The 18,423-nt window shown below is 38.6% G+C and overlaps 1 protein-coding gene across 2 annotated transcripts in view; it reads right to left on the reverse strand.

Annotated features, from left to right (window-relative positions):
* Positions 1-451: 451 nt before the first annotated feature.
* msh3 (mutS homolog 3 (E. coli)) overlaps positions 452-18,423 on the reverse strand; it is a 58,626-nt gene continuing 40,654 nt past the window's right edge. For both annotated transcript variants that reach the window (XM_085475858.1, XM_085475857.1), the window contains exons 22-24: positions 2,980-3,112; positions 2,664-2,832; positions 452-1,051 (exon numbers count right to left, since the gene is read on the reverse strand). In XM_085475858.1, coding sequence (XP_085331984.1) covers positions 970-1,051; positions 2,664-2,832; positions 2,980-3,112 — 384 coding nt within the window. In that variant the 3' untranslated portion in view covers positions 452-969. The remainder of the gene's footprint in view (positions 1,052-2,663; positions 2,833-2,979; positions 3,113-18,423) is intronic.

Here is an 18,423-nt window from a genome sequence, read left to right on the forward strand (position 1 = left end):
ACAGCTTGATGTCATCCATGTACAGGAGGTGGCTGACAACTGCTCCGTTCCGTAGTCGGTATCCGTAGCCAGTCTTGTTAATGATCTCACTGAGGGGGTTCAGGCCTATGCAGAACAGCAGTGGGGACAGAGCATCTCCTTGGTAGATCCCGCACTTGATGGTGACTTGTGCTATGGGCTTGGAGTTGGCCTCTAGTGTTGTACGCCACATCCCCATTGAGTTCCTGATGAAGGCTCTTAGGGTCCCATTGATCTTGTACAATTATATATATATATATATATATATATATATATATATATATATATATATATATATATATATATATATATATATACATACATACATACATACATACATACACACACACACACACACACACACACACACACACACACACACACATATTTGGTGCGTATTATCTGATCTTTTAAAGCTCTTTGATGGACTGTGGGTAGCTTTTAAGGAGACACATTTCACAAATTATTTTATATTTATTATTTAAAATATTAATCAGGTTTGAAGTTTAACTTTGATTGATTCGTGAATAAACATAACTAAACTAAACCTGCTATCATAAGCGAAGTTGTACAATTGGTTTTGTGGATGCCATATATGGACAGGAACCGAATGGAATTAAAAAATGCTAAATCAGCATGGCGTCGAAGACCAGCAAGTAAGGCAGGTTTGAATTTTTTTTTTAAATAATTATTAAATAACTACAATCTTGATCAGTTGGCATTATTGACGTTATGACAGTTACAGTGGAAAAGGTGATGACTGTCAGAACCTGAGATGGTTAAAATCCTTTTTTTCCCCCACAAATCCACACGTACACACTAGAAAAGGAGCAGCATCACGTACTCCATCAGGTCAGCATATTTGTACTTTTGTTCTTCTCAAAGTATTCCCGTTCACTGGTATTAGGACTTTTTTCTTCATACAATGGTGTGAATAATGTTCCGGTGATGTCAAGAGTTTAACTGCAGCCATTTCATGAGGGACGATCTGTCGGAGATCCTCCAAAGGTCTGAGAGAAGTTTCTTATTCTTTCTAAAGAGAAAGAGGCAAAGACTTAAATGTTTCACACAGTATTGCATGTACAACATTGCCTGTCTTCACACTGCCCAATATGCTTACAGTCTAAACACACTGTTCCCTCACACATAGCTGTGTACAATAAAATCCATATTCCTAACCTGCAAGCTGCACCTCAAACTCCTCTGTGCGTGATTATTGTGCATTGTTTGGCTTCGCTCAAACAGAGGACAAACATTTCATATAGGGAGGATTACTCTGACAGGTATTGTGTGAGTGATATTTCATAATGTGAGAATTACTTTGGAGGAAGCTAAGCAACACTCAGCTCCCAGCAGGCTGTCTGTTACACAGCGAGGATAGTGGCGTTTTACAAATTTACAGAGACAGAAGACTGCTTTTGGAAAAATGTGCAATATGCTGATAATTTGCTTGCAAAAAACATAAAGAAAAAACTTGGAATTGGTCATATTTCTACTTTTTAACTTGATTGTAGGCTAAATCTTTCTGATCTTGATCCTAAAAGAAAGTTCTCTGCATAAGCATTAAGGAACACAGTATTTTCAATTCCTTTCTGAAAGTGTCCAATAAAATTATCCAATGGAAAATAGGACTGGACATATGACAAACTGTGACTAAGGCTTTTTTTCCCCCAGTTTCTTCAAATTTATGCACTGGCTGTATATATTCTGCCATGGATTTGCTTGTAGGTTTCCCTGTCTTGATGAAGGGGACAAAGTCTGCACTGATTTTCCAAGAATATTGGTACATTTTCTGATTGAGATGTGGCAGCCCAAGTATAAAATCTAGCTCATTTGAGTGTTGAAGCTGAAGAAAACATTCAGTTTCATGTCTGTAGAGCTCCCTTGAGTTTTATTATTTCATGGCACACATTTCAACCCTAGTTTTCAGCTTCCAGGCTCTATTTTTTCATAAAACTCTCCAAAACACAGGACTGCATTTTGTAATGTATTGGAAGACTTACAGGATACTCAAACAAAATAGTATCACACTCACACAAAGTTAGAGGACATAAAAAAAAATTACTTAAAAAAATAGCAGCAGAAGCTCAGGTTTTCTGCCTTTTAGTTGTTAACATAGCTGACACTCCAAAAACACTGGTTTCTAAAATTCCCATAATTCAACTTGGCAGTCTCACTTTACCACTGCATGGGGAAAAAGCAAGGTTATTTAGCAACACTAAAGGGGTGCCAATCATTTGAAAAAAATCAAAGCAGGCATAAATAGTGCCACAAGTGTACATCATCTGGGAACAAAAGGCTTATTTCCACAGTTCATGTTAGTATTAGAAAAGTCAACACAGTTTTTGGTCTCTTGTAAACCTTCACACACATATCTGTTACATGAATTGTACCTCTGGGATTTCACCACCCCACTGATAGCTGAACAAATTCAGGTTACTGCATTGTTTTAAAGTTGGGATGCGTCCATTCTGACTTTCCATGCTAATTTCTAAAGTAGGTTTTCAGCTGAAACAAAAATTGAATCCTTTTAGAATCTACTCCAGAACTACAGCATACATTGATCCTCATACTATTAAACTGATCTCAATGTGTAATTTAAGTGGAATCATGCCTTTACGAAATGGTTAAATGTGAACGCGTACCTTCTAGCGTCGACCACTTTCTCCAGCTCTCTGGCTTTGTGAGCAGCAGTGAGCAGTATAGGATCTGGGATGTCAGCCAGTCGGGCAACGTTCAGACCATAGCTCCGCCCTGCAGCTCCTTCAGTTAACTGGTATAAGAAGGTAATGAACTCTGGCTGAACTTCTCCATCTGTTAGTGCACATCATATACACGTAATATATTACAATCTTAAAGTGTCAAGCATTTGCAAATGACCAAAGTTGAAATCATTCCAATCATTCGAAGCAACAGGGAAACCAAAAATTAATGAAAACACTGAAAACAGTGTGTACATACCATCAGTGTCAGCAGAGATATCAGGTTCATTGAGCAAGAAAGCCATGTGGTAGTTAGACACATGTTCAGGATACACCCGCTCCAGCTCACACAGAGGAGGATAATGGGTTACAAACAGGGTTAGGGCTTTCACCTAAGAGAGAGAGTGAGATGGATAAGCAATAACATCCAGAAACATTGAGTACATGGCACCTCTGGAAACTTCTTCAGTCTTTTACACTTATTCTTTAAAATGTTACGGATCAGGATAAAAGCACAAACAGGGTCATCCATTTTCAAAAGCAACTGGTATACTGTGTGAGAAACTATTCAGTAAAAAACAGCAAGCTGCAGGTAGGGATGGCATCATTGCGCTTGAAGCTCTGCAGGCTCCCAGAAATGGTTGTCACTTTTGTTGCAGAAAATGTTCTTCATCTAGGTAAACTGCAACAAAAAAGTGAGCGCAGGCGATCCAGTGATAACATTAAATGAGCCTCCAGCTGCCATGTCTGGCACGTTACTATTTACTGACAATGCAACTACCACATTCACACCTACTCAGAAGCTCTACATAATGCCTATATATTACAAAAAAACATCTGACTGTGGTTTGCACAGAATGTATGCATGAACTCTAAAATAAAGGTGCAAAAGCTTTCTGTGTGCATGCTGCACTGAGCTCAGTAAAACCACAGCTACCTGATGACATCAACAGAACAAATTCTCCAACAATTCAAGGTGTTGTTGCTGGGACAGTCCACTCATAACTAGTATCTACTGAAGCTTCGAAAGTGCAAAAGTTAACTTTCAATTCTGATGTTGCAACAGCTTAAACAATCTCTGTCACACCTGCAGCCCACATGAAGAGTTCTGATTAGGATGACGTGATGCTTCCTCTGCTGCCAATAATAATATTTCCTAAACCCAAGCCATCACCTAGGTTTGGCTCATTATTCCCAGCACCAATAATAATCCAAACCCAGCACATGTGGAGGCAAAAAGGCAAGCAATCAGAAAAGCAGTGTGTATGGTAAAGCCATCACAACAGCCCTGACCTGGAGAATGGCTGTAAAGAAAAAAACAAGAATGATTCATTATTCAATCATTTTTATGTTATGGTAACATTTAGGGAAATCGTGTTATGTTATATTCATCATGGACCGTTTTTTCCTGAGAGTTGGACAGAGATTACCCTTTGCTTAAGAAGGAGACCACCCACTTCTTCACTCCTTTCACACACGTTTATCACTGTGGCACGACTGTAAAAGTGCCACATCATACCATTATCCTTAAGCTTGGGAGCACATTGGAACTCAGACTGAGTCAGCTTCATTTTATCTGATTGAAGCTTGGATACAGTAAATGACTGCAACAAAGGAGGAAAATTGGACTTAAAAGGGCAAAAGGAATCTTGAAATCTTTAGCAACATGTTTCAAAATGAGTTCAGTTTCCAGTTTATGGAATTTATCTTATGTGCTCCATCTATAAAACAATGGTAAAATAGTTATTTTTGCACAGAGACCATTAAGTATGGTATCCACTGGTTAATTAATGCTAGATCGTCAGTCTAGAGAGATAAGCGTTTTCATACCCACTGTGATGAAAATGGTCCTCCTAAAGACTAATGCACTTGTAAGGTACCCATTCGATTACTTTAAGATGGGCTGCAGATATTGAAAGGAAAGTGAAGGCTTGTGAAACGGGTGTCCAGAGGAAAGCTCTGATTAATAAGGCAGCTCTACTTGTAAACATCTAGACTTCTAGACTACAAAGCCTGTGAAGCTTTTCTTCCCCCCCCCCCCAGGGCTGACCTTAAATACTACCATTCAAAAACTCTGCCTCTTACAAACCATACAGAAGCTTATAAGCTTATAGGAAATTTGATATCCCACTATCACCAGACTATGTTTATTACATCAAAGGACTAAGCACAAAACAGCTAATCAACTAATCACTGTGCAAGAATAATGTTGCACTTGGCTTCTTAGAAAACAGTTATTTTGTTTGAGAGCAGCCTTCCTCTCTCTCTGCCCAGTGTGAAAAGATGAAAAAAATGCAACATGCAAAAAAGTTAAAAAGCTGTTCTGAGGAAACCTACCAAGTAATCACTGTACTTCCAGTACAGTGATTACTTGATTACAAAACAAATGTGCAGCATGGAAACATATTAGATGAGACATTTGTGTCCATTTCCAGCAATGCGCCTGATTCTAATGCTAAACACAGTCACTTAAACCTGCCTCCATCAATGCCAAATAAGCAGATTCCAGCAGATGTAACAGCCTCTCGCATCCGTCCTTTTTAATAGACAGGGAGTTGAAATATTGGTGAAATAAAAATGGATTCAAAAGCAATCAGAGTGAGCAAAAATTTGTGACTCAAGAAGAGCCACAAACCATCAAATACACTCCATGTGGAATTTCTAGTGTGTTAAATCCCCTTGCCTAGAGTGTCAGTCTTGATTCTAACCTCTCCCAATTGATGGTGCCATTTCTATATTTGAGTTTACATTTTTAACATGCTAATATTGCTAACTGAGAGAAACAGAGTATACCCGAGGCTGCTGAGAATATCATTAATTTTGCAATCTCTGGACATGACTCAAAGTCATTTCCCTGGATGGAGAATTTAGGATGCATTTATTCTGAGCATGATGTGAGGATTTGTATTCAGTTTCATCAGAATTGTTAAATCACAAATGTGGTAATGAAGCTTAGTTAGGGGATCACTTAAGTCAGTAGGAATCCTAAATGTCTATAGAATTTGTGATAATCCATGTATTAGATCAGCTGTATTTACACCGAGGCTCCCAGTGGGTCATGAAATGAATATAAGGGGTCACCAGAAAATTACTTTGATAGGAAACAATGAATAACAAAAATGAGATCACATGCACATATGGATCACAGTTTAGGCTGACAACCACTGCGATCGAAGACAAAATATTAGAGGAGAAAATGGAAACTTGGAACTGCCAATGAGACCAGATGAAATTTAAGAACTGGAACTTTTGATGACCTTTAAGGCCTCTGCGATTCTTTTCTGGCATACTCACCAATCTGTGTGCTGACATTTTTAACCACTTCAACAACAGCACTAATTTACCAATATCTGCATTTTGTTCTATCAAGTTTTTCTTAGTCTTTTGACTTAATAGTATATTTATCCATTTACTTACTTTTTTAATTTCTAAAAAAAAAGAGGAAAAATAATAGAAAGACAAAAAGGAAAAAGAAAAGAGATTAAGTAATACATACTGTGCACCAAATGGTAGGTATTACAACAAATGTTAAATTATGTAACACTGTGTTACTGCAACTAAGCCAAAGCAGCAGCTGAAAAACAAAGAACAGAGCATCAATATCAACTGTTCTTTGGCTTGGCATTACTTAAGTGCCTCTGTACCCCTGCAGTATGCTGAATCAATACAAACTATTGTGTAAACCCCCCACCACCACCCTCTCCTAGTCTGTTTACTTTTTCCCCTTTGTCTTAAGGATTCCCATTTTCAGTCACTTCAGGGTTTTTTTTTTTGCCTGTCACTGTAAATACCAAATTTAGGCGTTTTAGGCTCTGGAGAGATTTTCAGCAAAGTGAAGACACGTCACTCCATCCTGTGATTCTTTAATCTCCGTCAATCCTGGGAGCTATCCAAAGGCTACACGGCTGAACTGTGGCATTAAGGTTAAGACATGAAAATCACAAAAAGCGAGTGGTGCATGCACTCACTCACCCAGCCTCTGTCAAATGCATGCACAAACATTTTACCTAGCGCTGCTCTCTCAAGACAGCCGCTGAAAGCTGTTAACGAAAATAAATGCATTTCCTTTTCCTGATTACTTTAACAACCCAATCATGTAAATGGAGAAGTGAGTGCAGAAGTACTGTGAAAACCTTTTCTCCCACTCGCTATAAACTGATTTGAAAACTGAAAATACATTAACGACTGATATAAAAACTGCTATAATTAACCACCAAGCCCAGTGATGACAGTAATGACAAGAATGTATGTACGATCTCTCGTGGTAGAGCAGGCCTAAATTTCCCATCATCACAGTAGACAGGTTGCTGCGGGAGTCCAAGCGGGCTCCAGGATCAGCCCACTAACCGCTCGCTCTAGGAAAGGTCACATGTCAGTAGTAATACATCTGTCTAAAAGACATGTGCAGGGTCACTCCCACACTCCTCAAACAACACACGCAGTACAGTCTCGTTTTCAAAACATGTGGAGTACAGTGCAATAAAATGATGTCTAAACCAATTAAACATTTGAAAAAGACCAAATCTAAAATGTCGAATCCATGAAATTCGATTGTGTTTTGAGAAATATATGCTCATAGGCGAGAGTATTCCAGCTGCAAAGTTTTTCACATTGGTAGAACAAAAGCAAGGTTGCAGGATAGATTAGCGGACGAGCAAAATTAATTACCACCTGGATTTTCATAATGGTAGCCCTTCTACACTGCAAGCCGATGGAATTGACCACATTCCTCTTTCAATACAAAGAGGTAACAGACAAAGGAGTCTTAACCAAATGGAAGCTTTGCCGATTTCTAAACTACAGGCCACTAAATGATTTTACTTCTTATTTTATAAACTGAACTGTATTGTTAGAACCGTTATTTGCCTTTGACGATGGATTTATGGTTATATGTGGCTGGTGCAGCTTTGGATTGAATTGATTGAATGTTTGTTGGTATCTTTTTGGCGTCTTGCATCTCCTCAAGTTATTCTGAAGACTCGTCATATAGGTGGCATTTTTCACTCTCAAAGTGGAAGCTTGCTATTGGTGGAAGTCCATATGTCGAAGGGCCTTATTGGTGGAATACCACTGGAAAAGATTAAGTGTGTTCATGGACTTTTGTTCATGAATGTTTTCTTTCTGATGAAGGCTTATATGCTGAAATGTGTTACTGTTTTAGATTTCATGCTAGAATTGCATTTCGAAAGAGGTGGGACAGATGAAAAAATAAAGTTGTGTAATGCTAAAAAAGAAAAAAAAAAGAAACACCCTCTCACAACTAATTAGGTTAATTGGCAACAAAGCAGTAACAAGACTAAGGGCATCTCGGAATTTTCCAGAATTAAAACTGGGGGCTTTTAGTCTGTGAAAGATAATGTGGGCAAATAGTTTAAAAACAAAATAGGAATAGCATAATGCCATCATTTTTCTGTCTTGCATAATATTAAAGAATCTGTGAAATCTCTGTAATTAAGGGGCCAGGACATAAACTAATACTGAGTAGCCATGATGTTTAGGCCCTCAGGCATGTAATGTAATGAAAAGAAATCACTGCATGGGTTCAGCAACATTTCTGAAAACTGCTGTCAGTGCCACTCCATCCTCAAATCCAAGTTAAAACTTCTAATAGCACAATAATACTAATATTATTAATAATAAATGTAAAAAACCCCACAGAGACTGATGCAAAGCAGAAAACTGTTCTGTGGATGGAAGCTACATCCTTTGAGCTAAAGATGAGAGAGAGACCATGTGCCACACAGTTGAAAAGCCAGCATCTGCAATGTTATAAGGGTGCATTAGTGCATAAGCAATCTGGACATCTATAAAGACAAATGAGATTTTTTATATATATATATATATATATATATATATATATATATATATATATATATATATATATATATATATATATATATATATAGAGAGAGAGAGAGAGAGAGAGAGAGAGAGAGAGAGAGAGAGAGAGAGAGAGAGAGAGAGAGAGAGAGAGAGAGAGAGAGAGAGAGAGAGAGGGTAGCAACATAAGCCGGTATTCACAAAGTGTCTTTGGAAGTCGAGGTCTTTCCTATTTTAGTGCCAAACCACATTCTGCTCATGCTACAACAGTAAAAGCAACAGTGATAAACTATCCTGCCTGCAGTCAGACCTGTCACCTGCTGAAAACATCTGGTTCATCAAAAAACAACAAAATGCAAAAATTTACACCCCAAATTCTGTGCAGATTTAATATGCTTTAGGAGAGGATTTCGCTTGCAAAAGTTCAGGAGTTGTTCTCCTCAGTGCCTAAACACCTACAGAGTGCTGTTTAAAGAAGAAGTGATGCAACACAGTGGTAAACATGTTGTGAACGCTTCCCCACCGCTTCTGAGATGCTCTTTTTCATATCCAGTCATGGCATGATTCAGAGTATGTAGTCTTTGAAAGTGTTAATAAAACAAATTCAAAATTATCAATTTTTTTTTTCTATATCAATGAAAATGTCTAAGTCGTAAGATTTGGTATGGTGCCCCGCTGTTTATGTTGTACTATTTTATATTAAATGCATTATTACAAATTCCAAAAATCATTGCAGTCTGCAATTTATTATTTACACCTGTTTAATGACACTGGACCAAAAAAAAAAAACTGAGCATGACAGGAGGAGGTTGCAGTCTGGAAAATGATCTGATTAAGTGCTAATGGTTGCTAATTACCGGACCACCCCGGGGTGCACTGAAAGCTGAAGAAATCAGAGCTGAAACAATTAGTTAACTAATTAATTAGTCATTGATAAAGCTAATTCATTAAGAATTTTTCCCATTCTCTTCCGCTTATCCTTACCGGAGTCAGGATGGGGTTGTGAGAGTTTATCCCTGCTACCATTGGGTGAGATATCAGGTTTTTAAAGAGTGAAAATCCAAAGTATTACCTGCAAGCAGTTACAAAAACAAATACTCCTTGAGGCTGAGAAAACGGACACTTAGCATTTCTCACTATCTTTGCTCATTTTTCTAGAATGCAAATGTTTTAAACCTTAAAAAACTTATAAGAAAAACAAAAAATATATTTTGGTTATCAGTCTGGCAAAGTAAAATGAGCTGAAAACATAAGCCTGATGTAACATCACCAATTAAAGCTCACTTGTCATCTGTCGTGTTTCCATATTCCAGGCTTTTAGCATACAGCTGTTTGTTTACAGAACCAGGAGATTTTATACAGACCGCCACAGAGACAGACAAACAGACTAATAACCTGCCCTTTCCTAAAGATGATGATGATTGCCTGGTATTGAGTCACCTTGTTTCCTCCAGTATGTTTCTAAATCTGGTTTAAAGCTCCAAATTTGTCTCAGGTCCAGGTCTCTGCATCTGCACCTTGAAAGACTTATTAGAACTGTTTTATATTCATACCTTGTGCAAAACAAGAACATAAGCATGCTCCAAAGTGTGCTTCCAGCCAGTAATATGATCCGCTGGAAAAAGGCTAGAGGTGTCAACACTACTACTTCCATCTCTTTGTCTTGCTACTTCCCTCTATCCAATTAGACTCAAATGCAGTTCAAACTCAACACCCTTTGTATTCTCGGCTCACACAGGTAGCAAGGCTTTCGGTGAGGTGCTTGTGTGTGAGAGAGTGGAAGATTTTGTGAAAATATGCCGCTGGTGTGTAATTTGACGTCTTTTGTTTAAACAAAGACCGCTTTTTAGTAGTCAAGCGCTTTACTAGAGGTAAGGACTGCAGCAGTGAAAAAGAGTAGCATAAAGTTAAAGTTGCCAATTTGCAACATCTTCACAGGAGGTAGTTAATTTGAAGGTAATTCAAAACATCCAAATGAATGGAAAGCAAGCTTCAACATTTTCAACAGGACATCAAAATTGTCTGTACAGTCACCAGGCAACACTGATAAAAGCCGCTTTGAACATTTGGTCAGCTTGTTCTACTCTTCTCTTACTCATGAACAAGACTGGGAGATACCATTTCCATGACTTGACATGACCATATTTGGCACGCCTGAAATTTAGTTGGGCGTATAATGCCAATTCATCTAAACCCATTTACAAAGAACAGGGTGTCTTCCTCTTCTTATTGAAAGTCGTTATTAAGGCAGAAGGAAAAGGAAACACAGCCTACACAGTGCTCGCACTTTTTTGGTAACACCTTCCTTTCGATACTATGGGTAGGGACGTGTGAATATTCAAATAGTAAAAAGTATTAGAGTACAAAACAGTAAACAAAAAAACTTATTGGTAGAACTTTACTTACTTTTACTCACATTTTACAGAAAGGACATACAGTGCAGACTCATTTAAGTTTTAGACATATCTCAGCCTGAAAAGGATTCATTATTTTTCCCCCTCATCAATCTATACACACTACTGCACATTGACAAAGCAAAGAACATTTCGGCGGAGAATTTTATACTGTCAGAAAAAAGGTCTGAAATATCCTACTTGGCATTCACATCGTTTACTTAATACTCAAAGCACCTTTTACAGAAATGACGGCCTTAGATTTTCTTGGGCAAGATCTTTCAAGGTTGACACACCTTTTTACACGGTTTCTGCCATTCTTCTTGGCAGAATCATTCAAGTTTAACCAGGCTGGGTGGGAACAGGGTGTACAGTCATTTCCACGCGTCTCCAGAGAAAATAATAGCCTAATCTGTTTAATATGAGTCAGATGAGGACAAAGTGGAAATGTTTGCCCATAATGCATAGAGCCACGTCTAGCAATAACCAAATACAGCTTATCAGCACAAACACCTCATGCCAACTGTCAAGAACTGTGTTTGAAGATAGATGAGTTGGGCTTGTTTTACAGCCACAGGGCCCGAGCACCTTACAGGCTTTGAGCCAGCCATGAAGTTTTCTGTATATCAAAGTATTCTAGATTCAGATGTGAGGCCATCTGTCCAACTGCTAAAGCTCAGGCCAAATTGGGTCATGAAACAGGACAATGATCCCAAGCATACCAGTGAATAAACACCATATGGCTAAAAAGAAACGAATCAAGGTGTTGCAATGGCCCAGGCAAAGTCCAGACCTCAGCACGACTGAAATGCCCTGGTAGGATCTTAAGGGCACGGAGCATAAATGAACAAAACTCAATGAACTGATGTAAAGAAGATCAAAAACGTCTGGCACAATGATAAAATGACTGATTCAAGTTATTTCAGCTAATGGTGGTTCTACAAGCTACTAAATCATGGGATGTACTTAGTTTTCCAGTGTTTCTTTTTCAGATGACTTTATGGCCAATTTAATATCACCATAACAAGTGAAGTAAATAAGTAAATGCTAAATATATGTTCTTAACAGACCTCAAAGTCTAAACTTCAGTCTTGTATCTAAGGACACTAGCGTTATAACACTTTTTGCATGGCAGAGTTTTAATCTAAACTGAGCTCCAAATCACAACATGGCACTTTTTTTAAGGTAAGGACTTTACATACCTTAAAGACCTTAATACAGGAAAAAAAAACAACAACAATCAGACAACCTATATGAGCACTTAGCAATAGTGGGAAGGAAAAACTTCCTTTTAAGAGGAAGAAACTTTTAGCAGATTATATTCAGTCAGGACAGATCCTTGCTCTGAGGTAGTGGTTCACAATGCTGAAAACGATTTGTGACCCCTCATTAATGCCAGTAGTGTGTATGCATGTTGCGGGTGGTTTAACGAAATTAATTTTTCATCTGGAACATTTTCAGATGTCCCAAGAAGTAAAACGATTTAGTATTTTATTCAGAAAAGTTCACACTAATTTTATATACTCTTAATATCACAGTTTGTTTCTCATCTCTTTTGGTTTTTATCCTGAGATACTGTTCTTGGGTTCTGAACCACATGCTCGGAAGCCTGTTTCTATACAATATACACAAAAGAGTGACACTCTGAATACAAGTCGTGCAGTCAAATAAGTCACAACTTGAAATTTTGAGAAAGTAATGGAATTACTGTGTACTGAGAGACAAGAGAACAGAATTTTATTCATGTGTATGAGTGAAGTGCAAGCATAGCGCAGGGCAGAGTGCTGTGGAGCACATTTGGGTCTTTGTAGGAGCTCTGTGCATCAGCATGAGCACATCAGACTATTTTACGCCCACATGAGTGATACAGTACATTGCACTGAAAATTTACTCATTAGTGTGCAGCCAAAAGTGAGCTTTTGCGAGTTCTACTTCTCCACAAAGCTGGACTTGCTTCTCTCTGCTATTATAGTGTAAAGTTACAACACAAGGGCAGTCACATGCAAACCGAGTAAGGAGCAATGTGCAGTGTTAAACTTTGTGTAGAGCCAAAAACAGGACATGCTGTTATTGTGATTAAGAGTCCACAACGGCTTAAGAAGAGGATGGACATCAACGTGAAACCCAGAGATTTTGAGGAGAAGCAACCTCTAGTTTTAGAAGTCTTTTCCCTTCAGCTTACCAGTTTATTTTTCTCTTTCTGCATCAAGGCTGCCTCTATTATTGAGTGAAGTTATGAAACCCATCTACATTCTTAACCAGCTCTCAGGTGAATGTTGGGGACAGGAAAAGGTGTGTTACTATAACAACCAAGTCAAAGGAGGAGTTGTCTGACTTTTGACGTGAACAGCTGAGTCTGTTGAGGAGGGGGACGGAGCAGAGGAGGATGAGTAGGAGGTAGAGGAGTCGGCATGAAAGGCTCTGCATGTCTGCCTGTGCTAAAGAGGCCTTTTGCTGCAAAAGCTTAACTTCTTTTGTGCCCTTTTGTTTGCCTTTCCTTTAATAGCAAGGCTTTTCTAACAAATCAATGCTGTTATACAACAGGTAGTCAGAGAGCTCCCTTTCTTGTGCCATCAGCATCTCCCTGCTGCATTAGGTGCTACTTAAACATTTTCATTCTATGTTTTCCAGCAGAATTACATAACCCCAAGACTCTGTCCAAAGATTGATGTGGAACTGGCAAAAAATGAAACCCGGATAGAGTTTTTCAAAGATAAATGTTTATTCATCTATATTTGAACAAGGTTAACTCGATCCAATTTGAAGCATTTGGACTCGAATTTTGGAAAAACAGAAATAAATCAGAATCAAAACTCAGGCTCTCACAGGCAGTTTGTAAGCTTTGATTAGCACTAAGCAGAACTCCAGAAACCCATTGATAATATCTGTCACAGTGGAATAAAGTGGGAGCTGCACCCTGGGATTGAAGAGACCCAAATTCAGAATCTGTGGCTTGCGTAGTCCATTGACTGTCAGCTTAACATCTGGCGTTGTGGGTATCCACAACAGCCTGCAAAACAATGTGCCTCAAGTGTGAGATTAAATGCATGCTCCCTAAGGTCAACGTAGACCATCTGAGTTGATAACTCCTTTCTCTCCAGAGAAGCTGGAGCCTGGAGGGCACTAACACGCACAACCAACTGCTAAAAACACAAACCTCTGCAGTGTGTATGCGAAGTCTGTTAGTAGGGCTGGGCGATATGACCCAAAATTCATATCTCGATATTTTTTAGCTGGATGGCGATATAAGATATATATCTCGATATTTTTTTTAAGCCATAAAGTAAGAACAAAAAGAGAGTTCTTAGTTAAAGCTGTGTCCCAGATGTCACACAGGCACTTTTATTAACATACAGCACAGATGTACATGAAAAATTACTCAAAAATAAATTATGAGTATTCATTAAATAATAATGCTCCATAAATAAAATAAAACAATGTTGTTTTTGTGCATAACAAAGAGCTCACAATTGGGAAGTCAAAATGTAAACTAAAAGACGCTGAGCGTAATAACAAAGACAGACAGATTTCACAGCAGCTCTATTTCCAAGTTTTACTGCGTGACTGACAGCCTGGAGTTTGAAATCCGCTTCATAACCACGTACGTCTCTTACAGGTGCTATTTATGGTCCTTATACACACACAATATGGTAATATTACGTTGGAGCACAGTACGTATCACTCCGCGAGGCTCCTCGGTAGCCGTAATGCGCCGACAATCTATCAAGCGGTGCAGCTCCGTAGCTTACCAAAGTCGTACTAAAAAATTTTTTGACAGATTGCTGAGCGCCGCGTACCACATAAAATCGGTTCGCGGCCATCAAGCACAACCAGAATTCATACATAAGGCGCGCTGTCAACTTTTGAGAGAATGAAAGGATTTTAGGCTATGCAGCCCGTAGGGACTAGCGCGGTTAGCTCGTTAGCATGGTTAGCTCGTTAACACGTTGACGCCGTCCAGCCCCACGCATGGGGCGATGCGCAGTAACTCGTTAACGGAGATTTGCCGTGTCCATCTTGTCGCTGCCTGCACGTGAAGCGATGGGGGAGGAGGGGGAGTTGTGTTCAGTGAAGGATAGAGGCGAGGCGGAGTAATGTTGCGTAGAGACAAAAGTAGACGAAAGAGAGGCAAACTTGCGGCTCCACAACTATAAGTATAAGGTAACATAGACTATATCGATATAAAGGATATTGTCACATCTTATATCTCGTATAAAAATATATCGATATGTTTTAAAAACTCGATATATCGCCCAGCTCTATCTGTTAGCTTCTTGTAGTTTCTTTTAGTTTTTGTCTTTTTTGTGTGTTTTCTGCAAACTACAGAATTGCCTGTGTATCAGCTTCAGTGACTTTGGGCATTTTCTTATCACCAGCACTGTGATAAACTTATTTTCAACCAGTTTTGATTTGTGTTCATTGATTGAGAGCCATTTGTTTATCAAACATTTAGAAATACAACATAAATGGTAAGAAAGGTGACATACTCACTGTCTTATATTACTGCTATAACCACACTACTTTTGTTTGCTGCATACCCAAATTTGACATGGATGGCATTCTAAAAGGGGATAACGTGGTTTTCAGATAATTATTTGTTTTTGTTGCTATAGAAAATGTTTAATATGTAATATTTTTTACCCACGAGATAATTAACTTGGTCACTGTGCTATTTGGTGCCTGGTCAATGTGTCAGAAAAAAACAGTATTCGCTTGCCGAAAGATCAGCAGAGAGTGCTTTTTCTTTCTGCTAGAAAAAGGTTTCATAAGAGAGGAGCGTGCCAGCCCAAAAACCAAAACTAAAATTTAAAACAGACTAAGAAGCCCCAGGGAGCTGCAGCATCGAATAATATCAGTGCTGGGTTGTTCTACGGCAACATCTTTCACATGACCTGAAACTATTTGGCCAACTCAGTTGACCCGTTTGACAAAATATACAACATCAGAGGAGTAATTCCAAACTAAAATGGAATCAGAAAACATGGAGTAAGAACAAAGGAAGCCTGATTTCTTTCTTTAGTCTGTTATACAATGGAAAATACTGCGAGCGTAAACAGCTGAGAAGACAAACAGCTGTGTCCAAACTGATGCCACAACCTCAAGCACTCAGCCTGTGTCAAGCAGTCATAATGATTTTTCTGTGCTGACAGTAACGATCCATTAATTCAGCAAAAACTTGAAAATTACAGATACCGTGACTTTATTTGACTTGGCAATTTCAGTTAACAATAACACAACCCCCATCCCCCTCAAAGTGCCGCTCATCTGTCCTGCCAAAATAAAGATACGCAACACTGTGCAACATCCCGAGGGCTCCTGACTGCGCCAGTTCACATAATCCCAGCAGAGCACACACACATGCGCATAGACTATATCGATATAAAGGATATTGTCACATCTTATATCTCGTATAAAAATATATCGATATGTTTTAAAAACTCGATATATCGCCCAGCTCTATCTGTTAGCTTCTTGTAGTTTCTTTTAGTTTTTGTCTTTTTTGTGTGTTTTCTGCAAACTACAGAATTGCCTGTGTATCAGCTTCAGTGACTTTGGGCATTTTCTTATCACCAGCACTGTGATAAACTTATTTTCAACCAGTTTTGATTTGTGTTCATTGATTGAGAGCCATTTGTTTATCAAACATTTAGAAATACAACATAAATGGTAAGAAAGGTGACATACTCACTGTCTTATATTACTGCTATAACCACACTACTTTTGTTTGCTGCATACCCAAATTTGACATGGATGGCATTCTAAAAGGGGATAACGTGGTTTTCAGATAATTATTTGTTTTTGTTGCTATAGAAAATGTTTAATATGTAATATTTTTTACCCACGAGATAATTAACTTGGTCACTGTGCTATTTGGTGCCTGGTCAATGTGTCAGAAAAAAACAGTATTCGCTTGCCGAAAGATCAGCAGAGAGTGCTTTTTCTTTCTGCTAGAAAAAGGTTTCATAAGAGAGGAGCGTGCCAGCCCAAAAACCAAAACTAAAATTTAAAACAGACTAAGAAGCCCCAGGGAGCTGCAGCATCGAATAATATCAGTGCTGGGTTGTTCTACGGCAACATCTTTCACATGACCTGAAACTATTTGGCCAACTCAGTTGACCCGTTTGACAAAATATACAACATCAGAGGAGTAATTCCAAACTAAAATGGAATCAGAAAACATGGAGTAAGAACAAAGGAAGCCTGATTTCTTTCTTTAGTCTGTTATACAATGGAAAATACTGCGAGCGTAAACAGCTGAGAAGACAAACAGCTGTGTCCAAACTGATGCCACAACCTCAAGCACTCAGCCTGTGTCAAGCAGTCATAATGATTTTTCTGTGCTGACAGTAACGATCCATTAATTCAGCAAAAACTTGAAAATTACAGATACCGTGACTTTATTTGACTTGGCAATTTCAGTTAACAATAACACAACCCCCATCCCCCTCAAAGTGCCGCTCATCTGTCCTGCCAAAATAAAGATACGCAACACTGTGCAACATCCCGAGGGCTCCTGACTGCGCCAGTTCACATAATCCCAGCAGAGCACACACACATGCGCATAGACTATATCGATATAAAGGATATTGTCACATCTTATATCTCGTATAAAAATATATCGATATGTTTTAAAAACTCGATATATCGCCCAGCTCTATCTGTTAGCTTCTTGTAGTTTCTTTTAGTTTTTGTCTTTTTTGTGTGTTTTCTGCAAACTACAGAATTGCCTGTGTATCAGCTTCAGTGACTTTGGGCATTTTCTTATCACCAGCACTGTGATAAACTTATTTTCAACCAGTTTTGATTTGTGTTCATTGATTGAGAGCCATTTGTTTATCAAACATTTAGAAATACAACATAAATGGTAAGAAAGGTGACATACTCACTGTCTTATATTACTGCTATAACCACACTACTTTTGTTTGCTGCATACCCAAATTTGACATGGATGGCATTCTAAAAGGGGATAACGTGGTTTTCAGATAATTATTTGTTTTTGTTGCTATAGAAAATGTTTAATATGTAATATTTTTTACCCACGAGATAATTAACTTGGTCACTGTGCTATTTGGTGCCTGGTCAATGTGTCAGAAAAAAACAGTATTCGCTTGCCGAAAGATCAGCAGAGAGTGCTTGCTTCTTTCTGCTAGAAAAAGGTTTCATAAGAGAGGAGCGTGCCAGCCCAAAAACCAAAACTAAAATTTAAAACAGACTAAGAAGCCCCAGGGAGCTGCAGCATCGAATAATATCAGTGCTGGGTTGTTCTACGGCAACATCTTTCACATGACCTGAAACTATTTGGCCAACTCAGTTGACCCGTTTGACAAAATATCCAACATCAGAGGAGAATTCCAAACTAAAATGGAATCAGAAAACATGGAGTAAGAACAAAGGAAGCCTGATTTCTTTCTTTAGTCTGTTATACGATGGAAAATACTGCGAGCGTAAACAGCTGAGAAGACAAACAGCTGTGTCCAAACTGATGCCAC

This window comes from Copadichromis virginalis, linkage group LG12 (assembly GCF_057382275.1).
Source record: "Copadichromis virginalis isolate Kocher_CV1m ecotype Utaka linkage group LG12, C_Virginalis_male_GT1.1, whole genome shotgun sequence".
NCBI lineage: Eukaryota > Metazoa > Chordata > Actinopteri > Cichliformes > Cichlidae > Copadichromis > Copadichromis virginalis.